The 24,432-nt window shown below is 48.3% G+C and overlaps 1 protein-coding gene across 1 annotated transcript in view; it reads right to left on the minus strand.

Moving 5' to 3' along the window:
- Positions 1–24,432, minus strand: part of LOC306770677 (kinesin-like protein KIF20A) — a gene marked incomplete at both ends in the record, with an annotated part of 113,638 nt that overhangs the window by 68,779 nt on the left and 20,427 nt on the right. Inside the window, 6 exons of the mRNA XM_079259574.1 lie at positions 18,004–18,066; positions 18,131–18,242; positions 18,328–18,492; positions 19,306–19,396; positions 19,468–19,652; positions 19,726–19,864. Of these exons, the coding sequence (XP_079115700.1) occupies positions 18,004–18,066; positions 18,131–18,242; positions 18,328–18,492; positions 19,306–19,396; positions 19,468–19,652; positions 19,726–19,864 (755 nt within the window). The remainder of the gene's footprint in view (positions 1–18,003; positions 18,067–18,130; positions 18,243–18,327; positions 18,493–19,305; positions 19,397–19,467; positions 19,653–19,725; positions 19,865–24,432) is intronic.

Here is a 24,432-nt window from a genome sequence, read left to right on the forward strand (position 1 = left end):
TAAATTTACTTGGTCTACTGAGTTTACTGGGATCTACTGGGTTTACTGGGATCAAAAGACTTTACTGGGTCTACTGGAATATATTGGGTTTACTGGGATATACCAAGTTTACTGGGTCTACCGAGTTTACTTGGTCCACTGGATTTATGGAGTTTACTGGGTTTACTGGGATCTACCGAGTTGACTGGGATCTACCGAGTTGACTGGGATCTACCGGGTTCACAGGGTCTACCAAATTTACTGGGATCTACTGAGTTTACTGGGCATACTGGGATCTACCGAGTTTTCTGGGTATACTGAGTTTTCTGGGTCTACTGGGATCTACCGGTTTACTGGTATCTACTAAGTTTAGTGGGTCTACTGGGATCTACCGAGTTTACTGGGATCTACCGAGTTTACCGGGATTTACAGAGTTTACTGGGATCTACTGAGTTTCCTGGGTCCACTGGTATCTACCGAGTTTTCTGGGTCTACCGAATTTACTGGAATCCACCGAGTTTACTGGGATCTACTGAGTAATGGGATCTACCGAGTTTACTGGGGTCTACTGAGTTTACTGGGGTCTACTGAGTTTACTGGGTCTACTGGGATCTACCGAATTTACTGGCACCTACCGAGTTTACTTGGATCAACCGCGTATACTGGGTCTACTGGGATGTACTGAGTTTACTGGGTCTACAGAGTTTACTGGGTCTGCAGAGTTTACTGGGTCTGCAGAGTTTACTGGGTCTACTCGGACCTACCAGTTTACTGGGATCAACAGAGTTTACTGGGTCTACTGAGTTTACTGGGTCTAGTCAGATCTACAAAAGTTTACTGGGTCTACTATATCTACCGAGTTTACTGGGTCCACCAAATTTACTGGAATCCACTGAGTTTACTGGGATCTACTGAGTGTAATGGGATCCATTAAATTTACATGGTCTACTGAGATTACTGGGATCTACTGGGTTTACTGGGATCCGAAGAGTTTACTGGGTCTACTGGGATAAATTGAGTTTACTGGGATCTACCAAGTTTACTGGGTCTAAGGTATTTACTTGATCCACTGGATTTACTGAGTTTACTGGGTCTACCGAGTTCACTGGGATCTACCGAGTGTACTGGGTGTACTGGGTCTACTTAGTTTACTGGGTTTACTAAGTTTACTGGGATCTACTTGGTTTACTGGGATCTACTGGGTTACTGGGATCTACTGAGTTTACTGGGTCTACTGGGATCTACCGAGTTGACTGGGATCTACCGAGTTGACTGGAATCTACCGGGTTCACAGGGTCTACCAAGTTTACTGGGATCTACCGAGTTTACTGGGCATACTGGGATCTACCGAGTTTTCTGGGTCTACTGAGTTTTCTGGGTCTACTGGGATCTACCGGTTTACTGGTATCTACTGAGTTTAGTGGGTCTACTGGGATCTACCGAATTTACTGGGATCTACTGAGTTTCACCGGGATTTACAGAGTTTACTGGGATCTACTGAGTTTACTGGGTCTACTGGGATCTACCGAATTTACTGGCACCTTCCGAGTTTACTTGGATCAACCGCGTTTACTGGGTCTACTGGGATGTACTGAGTTTACTGGGTCTACAGAGTTTACTGGGTCTGCCGAGTTTACTGGGTCTGCCGAGTTTACTGGGTCTACTCGGACCTACCAGTTTACTGAGATCTACCAAGTTTACTGAGTCTACTGGGATCAACCGAGTTTACTGGGTCTAGTGAGATCTACAAAAGTTTACTGGGTCTACTGGTATCTACCGACTTTTCTGGGTCTACCGAATTTACTGGAATCCACTGAGTTTACTGTTATCTTCTGAGTGTAATGGGATCTACTAAATTTACTTGGTCTACTGAGTTTACTGGTATCTACGGAGTTTACTGGGATTTACCGAGTTTACTGGGATCTACCGAGTTTACTGGGATCTACAGAGTTTCCTGGGATCTACTGAGTGTACTGGGATCTACTGAGTTTACTGGGATCTACCGCCATTACTGGGTTTACTGAGTTTACTGGGTCTACTGGGACCTACCAAGTTTACTGGGACCTACCGAGTTTACTGGGATCTACCGAGTTTCCTGGGATCTACTGAGTGTACTGGGATCTACTGAGTTTACTGGGATCTACCGCCATTACTGGGTCTACTGAGTTTTCTGGGTCTACTGGGACCTACCAAGTTTACTGGGACCTACCGAGTTTACTGGGATCTACCGAGTTTCCTGGGATCTACTGAGTGTACTGGGATCTACTGAGTTTACTGGGATCTACCGCCATTACTGGGTCTACTGAGTTTTCTGGGTCTACTGGGACCTACCGAGTTTACTGGGATCTACCGAGTTTACTGGGTCTACCGAATTTACTGCGATCTACCAAATTTACTGGGATCTACCGGGTTTACTGGGATCTACCGAGTTTCCTGGGATCTACTGAGTGTACTGGGATCTACTGAGTTTACTGTGATCTACCGCCATTACTGGGTCTACTGAGTTTTCTGGGTCTACTGGGACCTACCGAGTTTACTGGGATCTACCGAGTTTACTGGGTCTACCGAATTTACTGCGATCTACCAAATTTACTGGGATCTACCGGGTTCACTGGGATCTACCGAGTTTACTGGGATCTACCGAGTTTACTGGGATCTGCCGAGTTTACTGGGATCTGCCGAGTTTACTGGGATCTGCCGAGTTTACTGGGATTTACTGAGTTTCCTGGGTCTACTGGTATCTACCGAGTTTTCTGGGTCTACCGAATTTACTGGAATCCACTGAGTTTACTGGGATCTTCTGAGTGTAATGGGATCTAATAAATTTACTTGGTCTACTGAGTTTACTGGGATCTACTGGGTTCACTGGGATCAAAAGACTTTACTGGGTCTACTGGAATATATTGGGTTTACTGGGATATACCAAGTTAACTGGGTCTACCAAGTTTACTTGGTCCACTGGATTTACGGAGTTTACTGGGTTTACTGAGTTTACTGGGTCTACTGGGACCTACCAAGTTTACTGGGACCTACCGAGTTTACTGGGTATACCGGAATCCACCAAGTTTACCGGGTCTACTGATTTTACTGGGTCTACTGGGTCTATTGGGACCTACCAAGTTTACTGGGACCTACCGAGTTTCCTGGGATCTACCGAGTTTCCTGGGATCTACCGAGTTTCCTGGGATCTACCGAGTGTACTGGGATCTACCGAGTTTACTGGGATCTACCGAGTTTACTGGGATCTACCGCCATTACTGGGTCTACTGAGTTTTCTGGGTCTACTGGGACCTACCGAGTTTACTGGGATCTACCGAGTTTACTGGGTCTACAGAATTTACTGGGATCTACCGGGTTTACTGGTATCTACTAAGTTTAGTGGGTCTACTGGGATCTACCGAGTTTACTGGGATCTACCGAGTTTACCGGGATTTACAGAGTTTACTGGGATCTACTGAGTTTCCTGGGTCCACTGGTATCTACCGAGTTTTCTGGGTCTACCGAATTTACTGGAATCCACCGAGTTTACTGGGATCTACTGAGTAATGGGATCTACCGAGTTTACTGGGGTCTACTGAGTTTACTGGGGTCTACTGAGTTTACTGGGGTCTACTGAGTTTACTGGGTCTACTGGGATCTACCGAATTTACTGGCACCTACCGAGTTTACTTGGATCAACCGCGTATACTGGGTCTACTGGGATGTACTGAGTTTACTGGGTCTACAGAGTTTACTGGGTCTGCAGAGTTTACTGGCACTACTGAGTTTACTGGGTCTACTCGGACCTACCAGTTTACTGGGATCAACAGAGTTTACTGGGTCTACTGAGTTTACTGGGTCTAGTCAGATCTACAAAAGTTTACTGGGTCTACTATATCTACCGAGTTTACTGGGTCCACCAAATTTACTGGAATCCACTGAGTTTACTGGGATCTACTGAGTGTAATGGGATCCATTAAATTTACATGGTCTACTGAGATTACTGGGATCTACTGGGTTTACTGGGATCCGAAGAGTTTACTGGGTCTACTGGGATAAATTGAGTTTACTGGGATCTACCAAGTTTACTGGGTCTAAGGTATTTACTTGATCCACTGGATTTACTGAGTTTACTGGGTCTACCGAGTTCACTGGGATCTACCGAGTGTACTGGGTGTACTGGGTCTACTTAGTTTACTGGGTTTACTAAGTTTACTGGGATCTACTTGGTTTACTGGGATCTACTGGGTTACTGGGATCTACTGAGTTTACTGGGTCTACTGGGATCTACCGAGTTGACTGGGATCTACCGAGTTGACTGGAATCTACCGGGTTCACAGGGTCTACCAAGTTTACTGGGATCTACCGAGTTTACTGGGCATACTGGGATCTACCGAGTTTTCTGGGTCTACTGAGTTTTCTGGGTCTACTGGGATCTACCGGTTTACTGGTATCTACTGAGTTTAGTGGGTCTACTGGGATCTACCGAATTTACTGGGATCTACTGAGTTTCACCGGGATTTACAGAGTTTACTGGGATCTACTGAGTTTACTGGGTCTACTGGGATCTACCGAATTTACTGGCACCTTCCGAGTTTACTTGGATCAACCGCGTTTACTGGGTCTACTGGGATGTACTGAGTTTACTGGGTCTACAGAGTTTACTGGGTCTGCCGAGTTTACTGGGTCTGCCGAGTTTACTGGGTCTACTCGGACCTACCAGTTTACTGAGATCTACCAAGTTTACTGAGTCTACTGGGATCAACCGAGTTTACTGGGTCTAGTGAGATCTACAAAAGTTTACTGGGTCTACTGGTATCTACCGACTTTTCTGGGTCTACCGAATTTACTGGAATCCACTGAGTTTACTGTTATCTTCTGAGTGTAATGGGATCTACTAAATTTACTTGGTCTACTGAGTTTACTGGTATCTACGGAGTTTACTGGGATTTACCGAGTTTACTGGGATCTACCGAGTTTACTGGGATCTACAGAGTTTCCTGGGATCTACTGAGTGTACTGGGATCTACTGAGTTTACTGGGATCTACCGCCATTACTGGGTTTACTGAGTTTACTGGGTCTACTGGGACCTACCAAGTTTACTGGGACCTACCGAGTTTACTGGGATCTACCGAGTTTCCTGGGATCTACTGAGTGTACTGGGATCTACTGAGTTTACTGGGATCTACCGCCATTACTGGGTCTACTGAGTTTTCTGGGTCTACTGGGACCTACCAAGTTTACTGGGACCTACCGAGTTTACTGGGATCTACCGAGTTTCCTGGGATCTACTGAGTGTACTGGGATCTACTGAGTTTACTGGGATCTACCGCCATTACTGGGTCTACTGAGTTTTCTGGGTCTACTGGGACCTACCGAGTTTACTGGGATCTACCGAGTTTACTGGGTCTACCGAATTTACTGCGATCTACCAAATTTACTGGGATCTACCGGGTTTACTGGGATCTACCGAGTTTCCTGGGATCTACTGAGTGTACTGGGATCTACTGAGTTTACTGTGATCTACCGCCATTACTGGGTCTACTGAGTTTTCTGGGTCTACTGGGACCTACCGAGTTTACTGGGATCTACCGAGTTTACTGGGTCTACCGAATTTACTGCGATCTACCAAATTTACTGGGATCTACCGGGTTTACTGGGATCTACCGAGTTTACTGGGATCTACCGAGTTTACTGGGATCTGCCGAGTTTACTGGGATCTGCCGAGTTTACTGGGATTTACTGAGTTTCCTGGGTCTACTGGTATCTACCGAGTTTTCTGGGTCTACCGAATTTACTGGAATCCACTGAGTTTACTGGGATCTTCTGAGTGTAATGGGATCTAATAAATTTACTTGGTCTACTGAGTTTACTGGGATCTACTGGGTTCACTGGGATCAAAAGACTTTACTGGGTCTACTGGAATATATTGGGTTTACTGGGATATACCAAGTTAACTGGGTCTACCAAGTTTACTTGGTCCACTGGATTTACGGAGTTTACTGGGTTTACTGAGTTTACTGGGTCTACTGGGACCTACCAAGTTTACTGGGACCTACCGAGTTTACTGGGTATACCGGAATCCACCAAGTTTACCGGGTCTACTGATTTTACTGGGTCTACTGGGTCTATTGGGACCTACCAAGTTTACTGGGACCTACCGAGTTTCCTGGGATCTACCGAGTTTCCTGGGATCTACCGAGTTTCCTGGGATCTACCGAGTGTACTGGGATCTACCGAGTTTACTGGGATCTACCGAGTTTACTGGGATCTACCGCCATTACTGGGTCTACTGAGTTTTCTGGGTCTACTGGGACCTACCGAGTTTACTGGGATCTACCGAGTTTACTGGGTCTACAGAATTTACTGGGATCTACCGGGTTTACTGGGTCTACTGGGATCTACCAAGTTTACTGGGTCTACTCAGTTTACTGGGTCTACTGGGACCTACCGAGATTACTGGGATCTACAGAGTTTCCTGGGATCTACTGAGTGTACTGGGATCTATTGAGTGTACTGGGATCTACTGAGTGTACTGGGATCTACCGCGTTTACTGGGTTTACTGTGTTTTCTGGGTCTACTGGGACCTACCGAGTTTACTGGGATCTACCAAGTTTGCTGGGGTCTACCGAGTTTACTGGGATCTACTGAGTTTACTGGGATCTACTGAGTGTACTGGGCATGCTGGGATCTACTGAGGTTACATGGTGTACTGAGTTTACTGGGATCTACTGAGTTTACTGGGATCTAACGAGGTTACATGGTCTACTGAGTTTACTGGGTCTACTGGGATCTACCGAGTTTACTGGGTTTACTGGGATTGACCGAGTTTACTGGGTTTACTGGGATCTACCGAGTTTACTAGGTTTACTTGGATCTACCGAGTTTTCTGGGTCTACCGAGTTTACTGCGATCTACTGACTTCACTGGGATATACTGAGTGTACTGGGCATACTGGGATCTACCGAGTTTACTGGGTCTACTGGGACCTACCGAGTTTGCTGGGGTCTACCGAGTTTGCTGGGGTCTACCGAGTTTGCTGGGATCTACTGAGTTTACTGGGTTTACTTGGATCTATCGAGTTTACTGGGTTTACTGGGATCTACAGAGTTTACTGGGTTTACTTGGATCTACAGAGTTTACTGGGATCTACAGAGTTTACTGGGTTTACTTGGATCTACTGAGTTTACTGGGTCTACCGAATTTACTGGGATCTACCAAATTTACTGGGATCTACCTTGTTTACTGGGCATACCGGGATCCACCAAGTTTACCGGGTCTACTGATTTTACTGGGATCTACAGAGTTTACTGGGTTTACTGAGTTTACTGGGTCTACTGAGTGTACTGGGCATACTGGGATCTACTGGGGTTACATGGTCTACTGAGTTTACTGGGTCTACACGGTCTACCGAGTTTACTGGGTATACACGGTCTACCGAGTTTACTGGGTATACACGGTCTACCGAGTTTACTGGGTGTACTGGGATCTACCGAGTTTACTGGGTGTACTGGGATCTACCGAGTTTACTCGGTCTACTGGGATCGACCGAGTTTACTGGGATCGACCGAGTTTACTGGGATCGACCGAGTTTACTGTGTTTACTGGGATCTACCGAGTTTACTAGGTTTACTTGGATCTACCGAGTTTACTGGGATCTACCAAATTTACTGGGATCTACCGAGTTCACTGGGTCTGTTGGGATCTACCAAGTTTACTGGGATCTACCGAGTTTATTGGGTCTACTGGGATCTACCAAGTTTACTGGTTTCTACCAAATTTACTGGGATCTACCAAGTTTACTGGGTTTACCGAATTTACTGGGATCTACCGAATTTACTGGGATCTACCAAGTTTACCAGGTCTACTGATTTTACTGGGTCTACTGGGATCTACAGAGTTTACTTGGTCTACTGAGTTTACCGGGATCTACTGAGTTTTCTGGGATCTACTGAGTGTACTGGGATCTACTGAGTTTACTGGGATCCACTGCGTGTACTGGGATCTACTGGGACCTACCGAGTTTACTGGGATCTACTGAGTTTACTGAGATCTACTGAGTGTACTGGGCATACTGGGATCTACTGAGGTTACATGGTGTACTGAGTTTACTGGGATCTACCGAGTTTACTGGGTCTACTGGGATCAACCAAGTTCACTGGGATCTAACGAGGTTACATGGTCTACTGAGATTACTAGGTCTACACGGTCTACCGAGTTTACTGGGTCTACTGGGATCAACCGAGTTTACTGGGTTTACTGGGTCTACCGTATTTACTGGGATCTACCAAATTTACTGGGATCTACCGAGTTTACTGGGTCTCCTGGGATCTACCAAGTTTAATGGGATCTACCAAGTTTACTGGGATCTACCAAGTTTACTGGGATCTACCAAGTTTACTGGGCATACCGAAATCCACCAACTTTACCGGGTCTACTGATTTTACTGGGTCTACTGGGATCTACAGAGTTTACTGGGTCTACTGAGTTTACTGGGTCTACTGGGACCTACCGGGTTTACTGGGATCTACTGAGTGTACTGGGATCTACTGAGTGTACTGGGATCTACTGAGTTTTCATGGATCTAGCGCCTTTACTGGGTCTACTTAGTTTTCTTGGTCTACTGGGACCTACCGAGTTTACTGGGATCTGCCGAGTTCTCTGGGTTCACTGGGATCTACCGAGTTTACTGGATATACTGGGATAAACTGAGTTTACTGGGTCTACTGGGATCTACCGGTTTCCTGGGATCTACCGAGTTTACTGGCTTTACTTGGATCTACCGAGTTTACTGGGTCTACCGAATTTACTGGGATCTACCGAATTTACTGGGATCTACCAAGTTTACTGGGCATACCGCGATCCACCAAGTTTACTGGGTCTACTGAGTTTACTGGGTCTACTGGGACCTACCGAGTTTACTGGGATCTACCGAGTTTCCTGGGATCTACTGAGTTTACATGGATCTACCGCCTTTACTGGGTCCACTGAGTTTACTGGGTCTACTGGGATCTACTGAGTTTACTGGGATCTACCAAGTTGACTGGGATCTACCAAGTTCACTGGGATCTACTGAGTTTACTGGGTCTACTGGGATAAACTGAGTTTACTGGGTCTACTGGGATCTACCGGTTTCCTGGGATCTACCAAGTTTACTGGGCCTACTGGGATCTACCGAGTTTACTGGGATCTACCGACTTTACTGGGATCTACCGAGTTTACTGGGTCTACTGGGATTAACCAAGTTTACTGGGATCTAAGGAGATTACATGGTCTACTGTGTTTACTAGGTCTACACGGTCTACCGAGTTTACTGGGTCAACTGGGATCTACCGAGTTTACTGGGTTTACTGGGATCTACCGAGTTTACTGGGTTTACTGGGATCGACCGAGTTTACTGGGTTCACTGGGATCTACCGAATTTACTGGCTTTACTTGGATCTACCGAGTATACTGGGTCTACCGAATTTACTGGGATCTACCAAGTTTACTGGGCATACCGGGATCCACCAAGTTTACCGGGTCTACTGATTTTACTGGGTCTACTGGGATCTACAGAGTTTACTGGGATCTACCGAGTTTCCAGGAATCTACTGAGTGTACTGGGCACACTGGGATCTACTGAGGTTACATGGTGTACTGAGTTCACTGGGATCTTCCGAGTTTACTGGGTCTACTGGGATCAACCAAGTTTACTGGGATCTAACGAGGTTACTGGGTCTACTGAGTTTACTGGGTCTACACGGTCTACCGAGTTTACTGGGTCTACTGGGATCTACCGAGTGTACTGGGTTCTACCGAGTTTCCTGGGATCTACTGAGTTTACTGGGATCTACTGAGTTTACTGGGATCTACTGAGTTTACTGGGATCTGCCGCCTTTACTGGGTCTACTGAGTTTTCGTGGTCTACTGGGACCTACCGAGTTTACTGGGATCTACCGAGTTTACTGGGTCTACTGGGATCAACCAAGTTTACTGGGTTTACTGGGATCCACCGAGTTTACTGGGTTCACTTGGATCTACCAAGTTTACTGGGTTTACTGGGATCTACTGAGTTTACTGGGATATACCAAGTTTACTGGGCATACCGGAATCCACCAACTTTACCGGGTCCACTTATTTTAGTGGGTCTACTGGGATCTACAGAGTTTACTGGGTCTACTGAGTTTACTGGGATCTACAGAGTTTACTGGGATCTACCGAGTTTCCTGGGATCTACCGAGTTTCCTGGGATCTACCGAGTTTACTGGGATCTGCCGCCTTTACTGGGTCTACTGAGTTTTCTTGGTCTACTGGGACCTACCGAGTTTACTGGGATCTACCGAGTTTGCTGGGATCTACCGAGTTTACTGGGATCTATTGACTTTACTGGGATCTACTGAGTGTACTGGGCATACTGAGGTTACATGGTGTACTGACTTTACTGGGATCTACAGAGTTTACTGGGTCTACTGGGATCAACCAAGTTTACTGGGATCTAACGACATTACATGGTCTACTGAGTTTACTGGGTCTACACGGTCAACCGAGTTTACTGGGTCTACTGGGATCTACCTAGTTTACTGGGTCTACTGGGATCAATCAAGTTTACTGGGTTTACTGGGATCTACCGAGTTTACTGGGTTCACTTGGATCTACCGAGTTTACTGGGTTTACTGGGATCTACTGAATTTACTGGGATATACTGAGTTTACTGGGTCTACTGGGATCTACCAAGTTTACTTGGTCTACTGTATATACTGGGATTACTGGGTCTACGTGGATCTACTGATTTTACTAGGTCTATTGGGATCTACCGGTTTACTGGGATCTACTGAGTTTACTGGGTCTACTGGGATATTCTGAGTTTATTGGGTCTACTGAGTTTACTGGGTCTACTGGGATCAACCAAGTTTACTGGGATCTATTGACTTTACTGGGATCTACTGAGTGTACTGGGCATACTGAGGTTACATGGTGTACTGAGTGTACTGGGATCTACAGAGTTTACTGGGTCTACTGGGATCAACCAAGTTTACTGGGATCTAACGACATTACATGGTCTACTGAGTTTACTGGGTCTACACGGTCTACCGAGTTTACTGGGTCTACTGGGATCTACCTAGTTTACTGGGTCTACTGGGATCAATCAAGTTTACTGGGTTTACTGGGATCGACCGAGTTTACTGGGTTTACTGAGATCTACCGAGTTTACTGGGTTTATTGGGATCTACCGAGTTTACTGGGTTCACTTGGATCTACCGAGTTTACTGGGTTTACTGGGATCTACTGAATTTACTGGGATATACTGAGTTTACTGGGTCTACTGGGATCTACCAACTTTACTTGGTCTACTGTATATACTGGGATTACTGGGTCTACGTGGATCTACTGATTTTACTGGGTCTATTGGGATCTACCGGTTTACTGGGATCTACTGAGTTTACTGGGTCTACTGGGATCTTCTGAGTTTATTGGGTCTACTGAGTTTACTGGGTCTACTGGGATCAACCAAGTTTACTGGGATCTAACGACATTACATGGTCTACTGAGTTTACTGGGTCTACACGGTCTACCGAGTTTACTGGGATCTACAGAGTTTCCTGGGATCTACAGAGTGTACTGGGATCTACTGATTTTACTGGGATCTACTGGGACCTAAGGACTTTACTGGGATCTACAGAGTTTGCTGGGGTGTAACGAATTTACTGGGATCTACTGAGTTTACTGGGATCTACTGAGTTTACTGGGATCTACCGCCTTTACTGGGTCTACTGAGTTTACTGGGTCTACATGGACTTACCCAGTTTACTGGGTCTACTGAGTATACTGGGTCTACTGGGATCTACCGAGTTTACTGGGTCTACTGGGATTGACCAAGTTCACTGGGTTTACTGGGATCTACCGAGTCTATTGGATTCACTTGGATCTACCGAATTTAATGGGATCTACCGAATTTACTGGGATCTACCGAGTTTCCTGGGATCTACTGAGTTTACTGGGATCTACTGAGTCTACTGGGATCTACTGAGTCTACTGGGATCTACCGCCTTTACAGGGTCTACTGAGTTTTCTGGGTCTACATGGACTTACCGAGTTTACTGGAATCTGCCGGGTTTTTTGGATCTACCGAGTTGACTGGGATCTACTGAGTTTACTGGGATCTACTGAGTTTACTGGGATCTACCGCCTTTACTGGGTCTACTGAGTTTACTGGGTCTACTGGGATCAACCAAGTTTACTGGGATCTAACGAGTTTCCTGAGATCTACTGAGTTTCCTGGGATCTACTGAGTGTACTGGAATCTACTGAGTGTACTGGAATCTACTGAGTGTACTGGGCATACTGGGATCTACTGGGGTTACATGTTGTACTGAGTTCACTGGGATCTACTGAGTTTACTGGGTCTACTGGGATCAACCAAGTTTACTGGGATCTAACGAGGTTACATGGTCTATTGAGTTTACTGGGTCTACTGGGATCTACCGAGTTTACTGGGATCGACCAAGTTTACTGGGTTCACTGGGATCTACCCAGTCTACTGGGTTCACTTGGATCTACCGAATTTACTGGGATCTACCGACTTTACTGCAATCTCCCGAATTTACTGGGATCTACCGAATTTACTGGGTGTACTGGGATCCACCAAGTTTACCGGTTCTACTGATTTTACTGGGTCTACTGGGATCTACAGAGTTTACTGGGTCTACTGAGTTTACTGGGTCTACTGGGACCTACCGAGTTTACTGGGATCTACCAAGTTTCCTGGGATCTACTGAGTGTACTGGGATCTACTGGGTTTACTGAGATCTACCGCCTTTACTGGGTCTACTGAGTTTTCTGGGTCTACTGGGACCTACCGAGTTTACTGGGATGTACCGAGTTTGCTGGGATCTACCGAATTTGCTGGGATCTACCGAGTTTCCTGGGATCTACCGAGTTTACTGGGTCCACTGAGTTTACTGGGTCTACTGGGATCTACTGAGTTTACTGTGATCTACCGAGTTTACTGGGTCTACTGGGATCACCCGAGTTGACTGGGATCTACCGAGTGTACTGGGATCTACCAAGTTGACTGGGGTCTACCGAGTTCACTGGGATCTACCAAGTTTACTGGGCCTACTGGGATCTACCGAGTTTACTGGGATCTACTGAGATTACTGGGTATACTGAGTTCACTGGGCATACTGGGATCTACCAAATTTGCTGGGATCTCCCGAGTTTACAGGGATCTACCGCCTTTAGTGGGTCTACTGAGATCTACCGAGTTGACTGGGATCTACCGAGTTGACTGGGATCTACCGAGTTGACTGGGATCTACCGAGTTCACTGGGTCTACTGGGATTAACTGAGTTTACTGGTACTACTGGGATCTACCGAATTTACTGGGATCTACCGAGTTTACTGGGTCTACTGAGTTTACTGGGTCTACTGAGTTTACTGGGATCTCCTGGGATCTACAGAGCTTACTTGGATCTACAGAGTTTACTGGGTCTACTGAATTTACTGGGATCTACCGACTTTACTGGGTTTACTGGGATCTACCGAGTTTACTGGTACTACTGGGATCTACCAAATTTACTGGGATCTACCAAGTTTACTGGGATCTACCGAGTTTACTGGGATCTACCGAGTTTACTGGGATCTACCGAATTTACTGGGATGTACTGAGTGTACTGGGATCTACCGCCTTTACTGGGTCTACTGAGTTTACTGGGTCTACTGGGATCAACCAAGTTTACTGGGATCTAACGAGGTTACATGGTCTACTGAGTTTACTGGGTCTACACGGTCTACCGAGTTTACTGGGATCTACCGAGTTTCCTGGGATCTACTGAGTTTCCTGGGATCTACTGAGTGTACTGGGATCTACTGAGTGTACTGGGCATACTGGGATAAACTGGGGTTACATGTTGTACTGAGTTCACTGGGATCTACCGAGTTTACTGGGTCTACTGGGATCAACCAAGTTTACTGGGATCTAACGAGGTTACATGGTCTATTGAGTTTACTGGGTCTACTGGGATCTACCGAGTTTACTGGGTTTACTGGGATCGACCAAGTTTACTGGGTTTACTGGGATCTACCAAGTCTACTGGGTTCACTTGGATCTACCGAATTTACTGGGATCTACCGACTTTACTGGGATCTACCGAATTTACTGGGATCTACCGAGTTTACTGGGATCTACCGAGTTTACTGGGATCTACCGAGTTTACTGGGTGTACTGGGATCCACCAAGTTTACCGGGTCTACTGATTTTACTGGGTCTACCTGGATCTACAGAGTTTACTGGGTCTACTGAGTTTACTGGGTCTACTGGGACCTACCGAGTTTACTGGGATCTACCGAGTTTCCTGGGATCTACTGAGTGTACTGGGATTTACTGAGTTTACTGGGATCTACCGCCTTTACTGGGTCTACTGAGTTTTCTGGGTCTACTGGGACCTACCAAGTTTACTGGGATCTACCGAGTTTGCTGGGATCTACCGAGTTTCCTGGGATCTACAGAGTTTACTGGGATCTACCGAGTTTACTGGGATCTACCGAGTTTACTGGGATCTACCGAGTTTACTGTGTCTACTGAGTTTCCTGGGTCTACTGAGTTTCCTGGGTCTACTGGGATCTACTGAGTTTACTGTGATCTACCGAGTTTACTGGGTCTACTGGGATCTACCAAGTTTACTGGGCCTACTGGGATCTACTGAGTTTACTGGGATCTACTGAGATTACTGGGTCTACTGAGTTCACTGGGCATACTGGGATCTACCAAATTTGCTGGGATCTACCGAGTTTACAGGGATCTACCGCCTTTAGTGGGTCTACTGAGTTTACTGTGTCTACTGGGATCTACTGAGTTTCCTGGGATCTACAGAGTTCAATGGGATCTACCGAGTTCACTGGGTCTACTGGGATTAACTTAGTTTACTGGTACTACTGGGATCTACCGAATTTACTGGGATCTACCGAGTTTACTGGGTCTACTGAGTTTACTGGGTCTATTGAGTTTACTGGGATCTCCTGGGATCTACAGAGCTTACTTGGATCTACCAAGTTGACTGGGGTCTACCGAGTTCACTGGGATCTACCGAGTTTACTGGGTCTACTGGGATCAACTGAGTTCACTCGGTCTACTGGGATCTACCAAGTTTACTGGGCCTACTGGGATCTACCGAGTTTACTGGGATCTACTGAGATTACTGGGTCTACTGAGTTCACTGGGCATACTGGGATCTACCAAATTTGCTGGGATCTACCGAGTTTACAGGGATCTACCGCCTTTAGTGGGTCTACCGAGTTCAGTGGGTCTACTGGGATTAACTTAGTTTACTGGTACTACTGGGATCTACCGAATTTACTGGGTCTACTGAGTTTACTGGGTCTACTGAGTTTACTGGGTCTATTGAGTTTACTGGGATCTCCTGGGATCTACAGAGCTTACTTGGATCTACAGAGTTTACTGGGTCTACTGAATTTACTGGGATCTACTGAGTTTACTGGGTCTACTGGGATCTACCGAGTTTACTGGTACTACTAGGATCTACCAAATTTACTGGGATCTACCGAGTTTACTGGGATCTACCGAATTTACTGGGATCTACCGAATTTACTGGGATCTACTGAGTGTACTGGGATCTACCGCCTTTACTGGGTCTACTGAGTTTACTGGGTCTACTGGGATCAACCAAGTTTACTGGGATCTAACGAGGTTACATGGTCTACTGAGTTTACTGGGTCTACACGGTCTACCGAGTTTACTTGGATCTACCAACTTTACTGGGATCTACCGAGTTTACTGGGTGTACTGGGATCCACCAAGTTTACCGGGTCTACTGATTTTACTGGGTCTACTGGGATCTACAGAGTTTACTGGGTCTACTGGGACCTACCGAGTTTACTGGGATCTACCGAGTTTCCTGGGATCTACTGAGTGTACTGGGATCTACTGAGTTTACTGGGATCTACCGCCTTTACTGGGTCTACTGAGTTTTCTGGGTCTACTGGGACCTACCGAGTTTACTGGGATCTACCGAGTTTTTTGGGATCTACTGCGTTTACTGGGATCTACTGAGTTTACTGGGATCTACTGAGTTTACTGGGTCTACTGGGATCTACTGAATTTACTGTGATCTACCGAGTTTACTGGGTCTACTGGGATCTACCAAGTTTACTGGGCCTACTGGGATCTACTGATATTACTGGGTCTACTGAGTTCACTGGGCATACTGGGATCTACCAAATTTGCTGGGATCTACCGAGTTTACAGGGATCTACCGCCTTTAGTGGGTCTATTGAGTTTACTGGGTTTACTGGGATCTACTGAGTTTACTGGGATCTACCAAGTTGACTGGGATCTACCGAGTTCACTGAGATCTACCGAGTTCACTGGGATCTACCGAGTTCACTGGGTCTACTGGGATTAACTTAGTTTACTGGTACTACTGGGATCTACCGAATTTACTGGGATCTACCGAGTTTACTGGGTCTACTGAGTTTACTGGGTCTATTGAGTTTACTGGGATCTCCTGGGATCTACAGAGCTTACTAGGATCTACCGAGTTTACTGGGTCTACTGAGTTTACTGGGATCTACCGAGTTTACTGGGTCTACTGGGATCTACCGTGTTTACTGGGTTTACTGGGATCTACTGAGTTTACTGGTACTACTGGGATCTACCAAATTTACTGGGATCTACCAAGTTTACTGGGATCTACCGAATTTACTGGGATCTTCTGAGTGTACTGGGCCTACACGGTCTCCCGGGTTCACTGGGTCTCCTGGGATCTACTGAGTTTACTGGGTTTACTGGTATCGACCGAGTTTACTGGGTTTACTGGGATCGACCGAGTTTACTGGGTTTACTGGGATCTACTGAGTTTACTGGGTTTACTGGGATCTACCGAGTTTACTGGGTCTACCGAGTTTACTGGGATCTACCAAGTTTACTGGGATCTACCAAGTTTACTGGGATCTACCAAGTTTACTGGGCATACCGGGATCCACCAAGTTTACCGGGTCTACTGAGTTTACTGGGTCTACTGGGACCTACCGAGTTTACCCGGATCTACCGAGTGTACTGGGATCTACTGAGTTTACTGGGTCTACCGGGATCTCGCGAGTTTACTGGGATCTACGGTATTTCATCCTGGTTCTACTTGGTTTATTTAGTCTACTGGGTCTACTGGGTGTACTGGGTCCACTAACCTTTACTTGGGTGTTTAACGTTGGTCCTTGAGAACTGCTGTCCTCCATGTTTTTTATCCTGCTTTAACACACCTGGCTCATATTAAATGGATCCAACAGCCTATGACGTTTTGCACAATGACAATTAGTTTGAGTCAGATGTGTTGGAGCAGGGATACATGGAAAACCTGCAGGATTGTGGTTCTTGACTAGAGCTGGATACCCCTGTTTTACTGGATCTTTTGTGCTTATTGGGTCTACTGGTTTAACTCTTTATTTCGGCGTTGATCAGTTAACTTTGCACTGACTGCAGCTTGCCCAAAACGCTGCAGTTCGGCTGCTTACAGGAACACGACGTTAACATCACATCACCCCTGAGCTTAGTTTTAGGACCCAGTACAAGATTTTATTGTTTTTAAAGCCTTAAATGGTTCGGCTTCCTTGTATCTGTCAGAGTATTTACATCAACATGCTCCAGCCAGGACTCTTAGGTCCTCTTCTCAACTTTTACTTCAGGTCCCATTGGCCAGATTAAGATCCAGGGTGATAGAGGCTTTTCTGTTGCTGCTCCTGAGATATGGAACAACCTTCCCCTTCACGTCAGAGCTGCTCTGTCTCTGATTTTAAGTCTGTCCTTAAATCCCACTTCTTCTCACTGGCATTTGGTCATACCTGAGCTTTTTATTTGTGGATTTTAATTTTTTACTTTTTTTTTAGATTTTTGTTTCATGCCCAGATGTTATTTTTTTCATGTGCAGTGTTTCATTTTGATTTGTGGAGTGTTGTTTTATTGTTCAGCACTTCGGTTAGCTGCTGCTGGAGAAATGTGCTCCATAGATAAACTTGTCTACTGAAACATCTGGAAAGTCCACAAACTTACTCTGAGGCAATTTTAACGGATCTTCCTTGGACCTTCAGGAGCTTCATGATGAAGATGCTGTGGCTGAAAGAAAAACTTGAAAAGCCTTGAAAACAAGACTGACTCCAGAAAGGAGGCGGAGTTTTACCTTCTGCTGGATGACTGGTTCATCCGGGTGGATGCAGCGCTCCGGTTTTTATTCCCAACCTGGACAAGTTTCCAGGCTTCACTCAGATTCTGGATGTTAATCCACCTCAGGTCTGAAATATTACAGATCCTCATATTTAAACGTATTCCCGGGTGTCATGGAGATGGCCCAGAATGGTAGAGTTATCTTCCTCCAACCTCTAATGTAAGCATTTCCAGCACCGTCATCACAGACACGAAGGGATGAACGTTTCTTTAAGGGGTTCAGTAGGTCGTAAACACACTCGTTGTAGATCTCAAAGAATCCCACCCACAGGGCGAACTGGTCCGTACTGGGGGGTTCTGCTGGGTTGCTGGTCAGCACTGGATGAAAATAAGGTTTGTGAGGATGAACATGAGCAGAAACAGATTCAGATTGATTAAATATGAGTAAAAGTCAGACGAGTTGGTGATGGAGAGATGGAACAGCACAGATTAAAAACTAGAAAATCACTTGAACCGCAAACTTTCGTCAAGAGCCACAGTTCTAAAACAAACCCCAGGATCATCACCAAAATTAAATCAGTTCTTCCTTTTTACATCTCCAACAACTCCTGAAAATTTCCTGAAAAATCCACACAGAACTTTTTGAGTTACGTTTAACACAAACAGATAAAGGCCGGTAAAACAACCTCCCTGGCAAAGGTAAAGATGAAGCTGCACCTCCTGGCATACCAGGACCAGGTCTGCTTTTCTTCTGCTGCCTTTCCGTTAATCTCTTTCATCCGACTTCTGATTCACTTTTAGATTCCTGTGTTTTCTCAAGTCAAATGTCCAACCATGTTTATCGTTTTTAATGTGATTAATGAGGAAAAAGATTTTTTTTTTCCAATCTGATTTGGTATTTACAGAATTCCTCTTTTTAATCAGGCAGGAAAGCTGCAGGTGTCTGCTCCTATTGGCTGCTGACAGTAAAGCCTGTCTCCCTGCAGACGAGGCCCAGGGAAACACTCAAGAGTTCAAAGGAATTAGACAAAGGACGAGGAGAGAAGACATTTTTCTCTCTCGTCCTCCCGCCAAGGAAAGAAGGTGAAAGATTAAAGCTTTGACCTACATTGTTCACGTTTATTAAACATTATGTATGAACAAATTCATCCTATCAGGTAGAGACCATGCAGAAACTGTCCATAGGCGTACCTGTTGGACAGCAGGACGAGGGCGGTGACCCAGCGGAGTCAGTGCCGGTCCAGGACACTGAACAGATGGTGGATTTCGGTCGATCACATTCCTGATGGGAGAAAAGAACTTCAGACAGAATTACAGCTTTTCCATTAAATGGTAAACAAACAGAATTCTCACATCTCTGATCGAAGCAAAAACTGCCATTTTGGTGGCTTTCTCCAGTTTGACTTGATCTGGATCCAGATGCTGGACACTGGTCCTGAGAAACGGTTTCAAATCCATGTCTTCGTACTGGCAACCTGTGATGTGATTAAAAGTGGCCTCCAGCACCCGGGGTAATATTCCAGGCTCTCTCGGCGTTCCTGACAGGGTTTTAACTGGAATTTTAGGATGTGGTTTGTCATGGCAAGCAGCGTTTGTGCAGCCATATTTCACCTTGTATGGTGAAGGTCTTTCCTGCATTGGTGACGCCGTAGCTGAAGATCAGAGCATTGCCTCCATCCAGGAAATCCAGCATCTGATCTCTGATGGTGGCCTCAAAAAGCTCAGCCTGCGTCGTTTCAGGTCCAAATATCTGAGGAACAAAATGAGCACCAAGACAGAGCACTACGCTGAACATGTGTCCAAAATCCTACTGGATAAAAACACAACATGCAGTCCAACATGTTGGACTTCAGAGACCAGTTTAACCCCAGCAACACTCTACCGGCGTCCCGCCACAGTTCTACCGTCGTTCTATCGACGTCCCACCCCAGTTCTACCAACGATCTACCGGCGTCCCGCCACAGTTCTACCAACGTTCTACCGGCGTCCCGCCACAGTTCTACCGTCGTTCTATCGACGTCCCACCCCAGTTCTACCAACGATCTACCGGCGTCCCGCCACAGTTCTACCAACGTTCTACCGGCGTCCCGCCACAGTTCTACCGTCGTTCTACCGACGTCCCACCACAGTTCTACCAACGTTCTACCGGCGTCCCGCCACAGTTCTACCAACGTTCTACCGGCGTCCCGCCACAGTTCTACCAACGTTCTACCGGCGTCCCGCCACAGTTCTACCGACGTTCTACCGGCGTCCCACCACAGTTCTACCAACGTTCTACCGGCGTCCCGCCACAGTTCTACCAACGATCTACCGGCGTCCCGCCACAGTTCTACCAACGTTCTACCGGCGTCCCGCCACAGTTCTACCAACGTTCTACCGGCGTCCCGCCACAGTTCTACCGTCGTTCTACCGACGTCCCACCACAGTTCTACCAACGTTCTACCGGCGTCCCGCCACAGTTCTACCGTCGTTCTATCGACGTCCCACCACAGTTCTACCAACGTTCTACCGGCGTCCCGCCACAGTTCTACCAACGTTCTACCGGAGTCCCGCCACAGCTCTACCAACGTTCTACCGGCGTCCCGCCACAGTTCTACCGGCGTTCTACCGACGTCCCGCCACAGTTCTACCGACGTCCCGCGACAGTTCTACCAACGTTCTACCGGCGTCCCGCCACAGTTCTACCAACGTTCTACCGGCGTCCCGCCACAGTTCTACCAACGTTCTACCGGCGTCCCGCCACAGTTCTACCGTCGTTCTACCGACGTCCCACCACAGTTCTACCAACGTTCTACCGGCGTCCCGCCACAGTTCTACCAACGTTCTACCGACGTCCCGCCACAGCTCTACCGGCGTCCCGCCACAGTTCTACCAACGTTCTACCGACGTCCCACCACAGTTCTACCAACGTTCTACCGGCGTCCCGCCACAGTTCTACCGTCGTTCTACCGACGTCCCACCACAGTTCTACCAATGTTCTACCGGCGTTCCGCCACAGTTCTACCGTCGTTCTATCGACGTCCCACCACAGTTCTACCAACGTTCTACTGGCGTCCCACCACAGTTCTACCAACGTTCTACCGGCGTCCCGCCACAGTTCTACCAACGTTCTACTGGCGTCCCGCCACAGTTCTACCGTCGTTCTATCGACGTCCCACCACAGTTCTACCAACGTTCTACCGGCGTCCCGCCACAGTTCTACCAACGTTCTACCGACGTCCCGCCACAGTTCTACCGTCGTTCTACCGACGTCCCACCACAGTTCTACCAACGTTCTACCGGCGTCCCGCCACAGTTCTACCGTCGTTCTATCGACGTCCCACCACAGTTCTACCAACGTTCTACCGGCGTCCCGCCACAGTTCTACCAACGTTCTACCGGCGTCCCACCACAGTTCTACCAACGTTCTACCGACGTCCCACCACAGTTCTACCAACGTTCTACCGACGTCCCGCCACAGTTCTACCGTCGTTCTACCGACGTCCCACCACAGTTCTACCAACGTTCTACCGGCGTCCCGCCACAGTTCTACCGTCGTTCTATCGACGTCCCACCACAGTTCTACCAACGTTCTACCGGCGTCCCGCCACAGTTCTACCGTCGTTCTACCGACGTCCCACCACAGTTCTACCAACGTTCTACCGACGTCCCACCACAGTTCTACCAACGTTCTACCGGCGTCCCGCCACAGTTCTACCAACGTTCTACCGGCGTCCCGCCACAGTTCTACCGTCGTTCTACCGACGTCCCGCCACAGTTCTACCGTCGTTCTATCGACGTCCCACCACAGTTCTACCGTCGTTCTACCGGCGTCCCGCCACAGTTCTACCAACGTTCTACTGGCGTCCCGCCACAGTTCTACCAACGTTCTACCGGCGTCCCGCCACAGTTCTACCGTCGTTCTACCGACGTCCCACCACAGTTCTACCAACGTTCTACCGACGTCCCACCACAGTTCTACCAACGTTCTACCGGCGTCCCGCCACAGTTCTACCAACGTTCTACCGGCGTCCCGCCACAGTTCTACCGTCGTTCTACCGGCGTCCCGCCACAGTTCTACCGTCGTTCTATCGACGTCCCACCACAGTTCTACCAACGTTCTACCGGCGTCCCGCCACAGTTCTACCAACGTTCTACCGGCGTCCCGCCACAGTTCTACCGTCGTTCTATCGACGTCCCACCACAGTTCTACCAACGTTCTACTGGCGTCCCGCCACAGTTCTACCAACGTTCTACCGGCGTCCCGCCACAGTTCTACCGTCGTTCTACCGACGTCCCACCACAGTTCTACCAACGTTCTACCGACGTCCCACCACAGTTCTACCAACGTTCTACCGGCGTCCCGCCACAGTTCTACCAACGTTCTACCGGCGTCCCGCCACAGTTCTACCGTCGTTCTACCGACGTCCCGCCACAGTTCTACCAACGTTCTACCGGCGTTCCGCCACAGTTCTACCGTCGTTCTACCGGCGTCCCGCCACAGTTCTACCGTCGTTCTACCGACGTCCCGCCACAGTTCTACCGTCGTTCTACCGACGTCCCACCACAGTTCTACCAACGTTCTACTGGCGTCCCGCCACAGTTCTACCGTCGTTCTATCGACGTCCCACCACAGTTCTACCAAAGTTCTACCGGCGTCCCGCCACAGTTCTACCAACGTTCTACCGGCGTTCCGCCACAGTTCTACCGTCGTTCTACCGACGTCCCGCCACAGTTCTACCAACGTTCTACCGGCGTCTCACCACAGTTCTACAAATGTTCCACCGGCGTCCCGCCACAGTTCTACCGTCGTTCTACCGACGTCCCACCACAGTTCTACCATCGTTCTACTGGCGTCCCGCCACAGTTCTATCAACGTTCTACCGGCGTTCCGCCACAGTTCTACCGTCGTTCTACCGACGTCCCGCCACAGTTCTACCAACGTTCTACCGGCGTCTCACCACACTTCTACAAATGTTCCACCGGCGTCCCGCCACAGTTCTCCCAACGTTCTACTGGCGTCCCGCCACAGCTCTACCGGCGTTCTACCGGCGTCCCGCCACAGTTCTACCAATCTTCCACCGGCGTCCCGCCACAGCTCTACCAATGGTCTACTGGCGTCCTGCCAAAGTTCTACCAACGGTCTACCTGCGTCCCGCCACAGTTCTACCAACGTTCTACCGGCCTCCTGCCACAGTTCTATCGGCGTCCCGCCACAGTTCTACCAACATTCTACCGGAGTCCCGCCACAGCTCTACCAACGTTCTACCGGAGTCCCGCCACAGCTCTACCAACGTTCTACCGGAGTCCCGCCACAGCTCTACCAACGTTCTACCGGCGTCCCGCCACAGTTCTACCGGCGTTCTACCGACGTCCCGCCACAGTTCTACCGGCGTTCTACCGACGTCCCGCCACAGTTCTACTGGCGTCCTGCCACAGTTCTACCGGCGTTCTACCGGCGTCCTGCCACAGTTCTACCAACGTTCTACGGGAGTCCCGCCACAGTTCTACCAACGTTCTACCGGCGTCCCGCCAGAGTTCTACCAATGTTCTACCGGCGTCCCGCCACAGTTCTCCAAACGTTCTACCGGCGTCCCGCCACAGTTCTCCAAACGTTCTACCGGCGTCCCGCCACAGTTCTCCCAACGTTCTACCGGCGTCCCGCCACAGTTCTACCAACGTTCTACCGACGTCCCGCCACAGTTTTACCAACGTTGTACTGGCGTCCCGCCACAGTTCTACCAACGTTGTACTGGCGACCCGCCAAAGTTCTACCAACGTTCTACCGGCGTCCCGCCAGAGTTCTACCGGCGTTCTACCGACGTACCGCCAGAGTTCTACCGGCGTTCTACCGACGTACCGCCACAGTTCTACCAACGTTCTACCGGCGTCCCGCCACAGTTCTACCAACGTTCTACCGGCGTCCCGCCACAGTTCTACCGGCGTTCTACCGACGTACCGCCAGAGTTCTACCAACGTTATACCGGCGTCCCGCCACTGTCCTACCGGCCTTCTGCCGGCGTCCCGCCACTTTTCTACCGGCGTTCTACCGGCGTTTCGCCACAGTTCTTCCAGCGTCGCGCCACAGTTCTACCGGCGTTCTATCGGCGTCCCACCACAGTTCTACCAACGTTTTACCGGCGTCCCGCCACAGTTCTACCGGCGTCCCGCCACAGTTCTACAAACGTTCCACCGGCGTCCCGCCACAGCTCTACAAACGTTCTACCGGCGTCCCGCCACAGCTCTACTGGCGTCCCGCCACAGTTCTACAAACGTTCCACCGGCGTCCCGCCACAGCTCTACCGGCGTCCTGCCACAGTTATACCAACGTTCAACCGG

Source organism: Telmatherina bonti (genome assembly GCF_933228915.1).
Source record: "Telmatherina bonti genome assembly, chromosome: 20".
Taxonomy (NCBI): Eukaryota; Metazoa; Chordata; class Actinopteri; order Atheriniformes; family Telmatherinidae; genus Telmatherina; species Telmatherina bonti.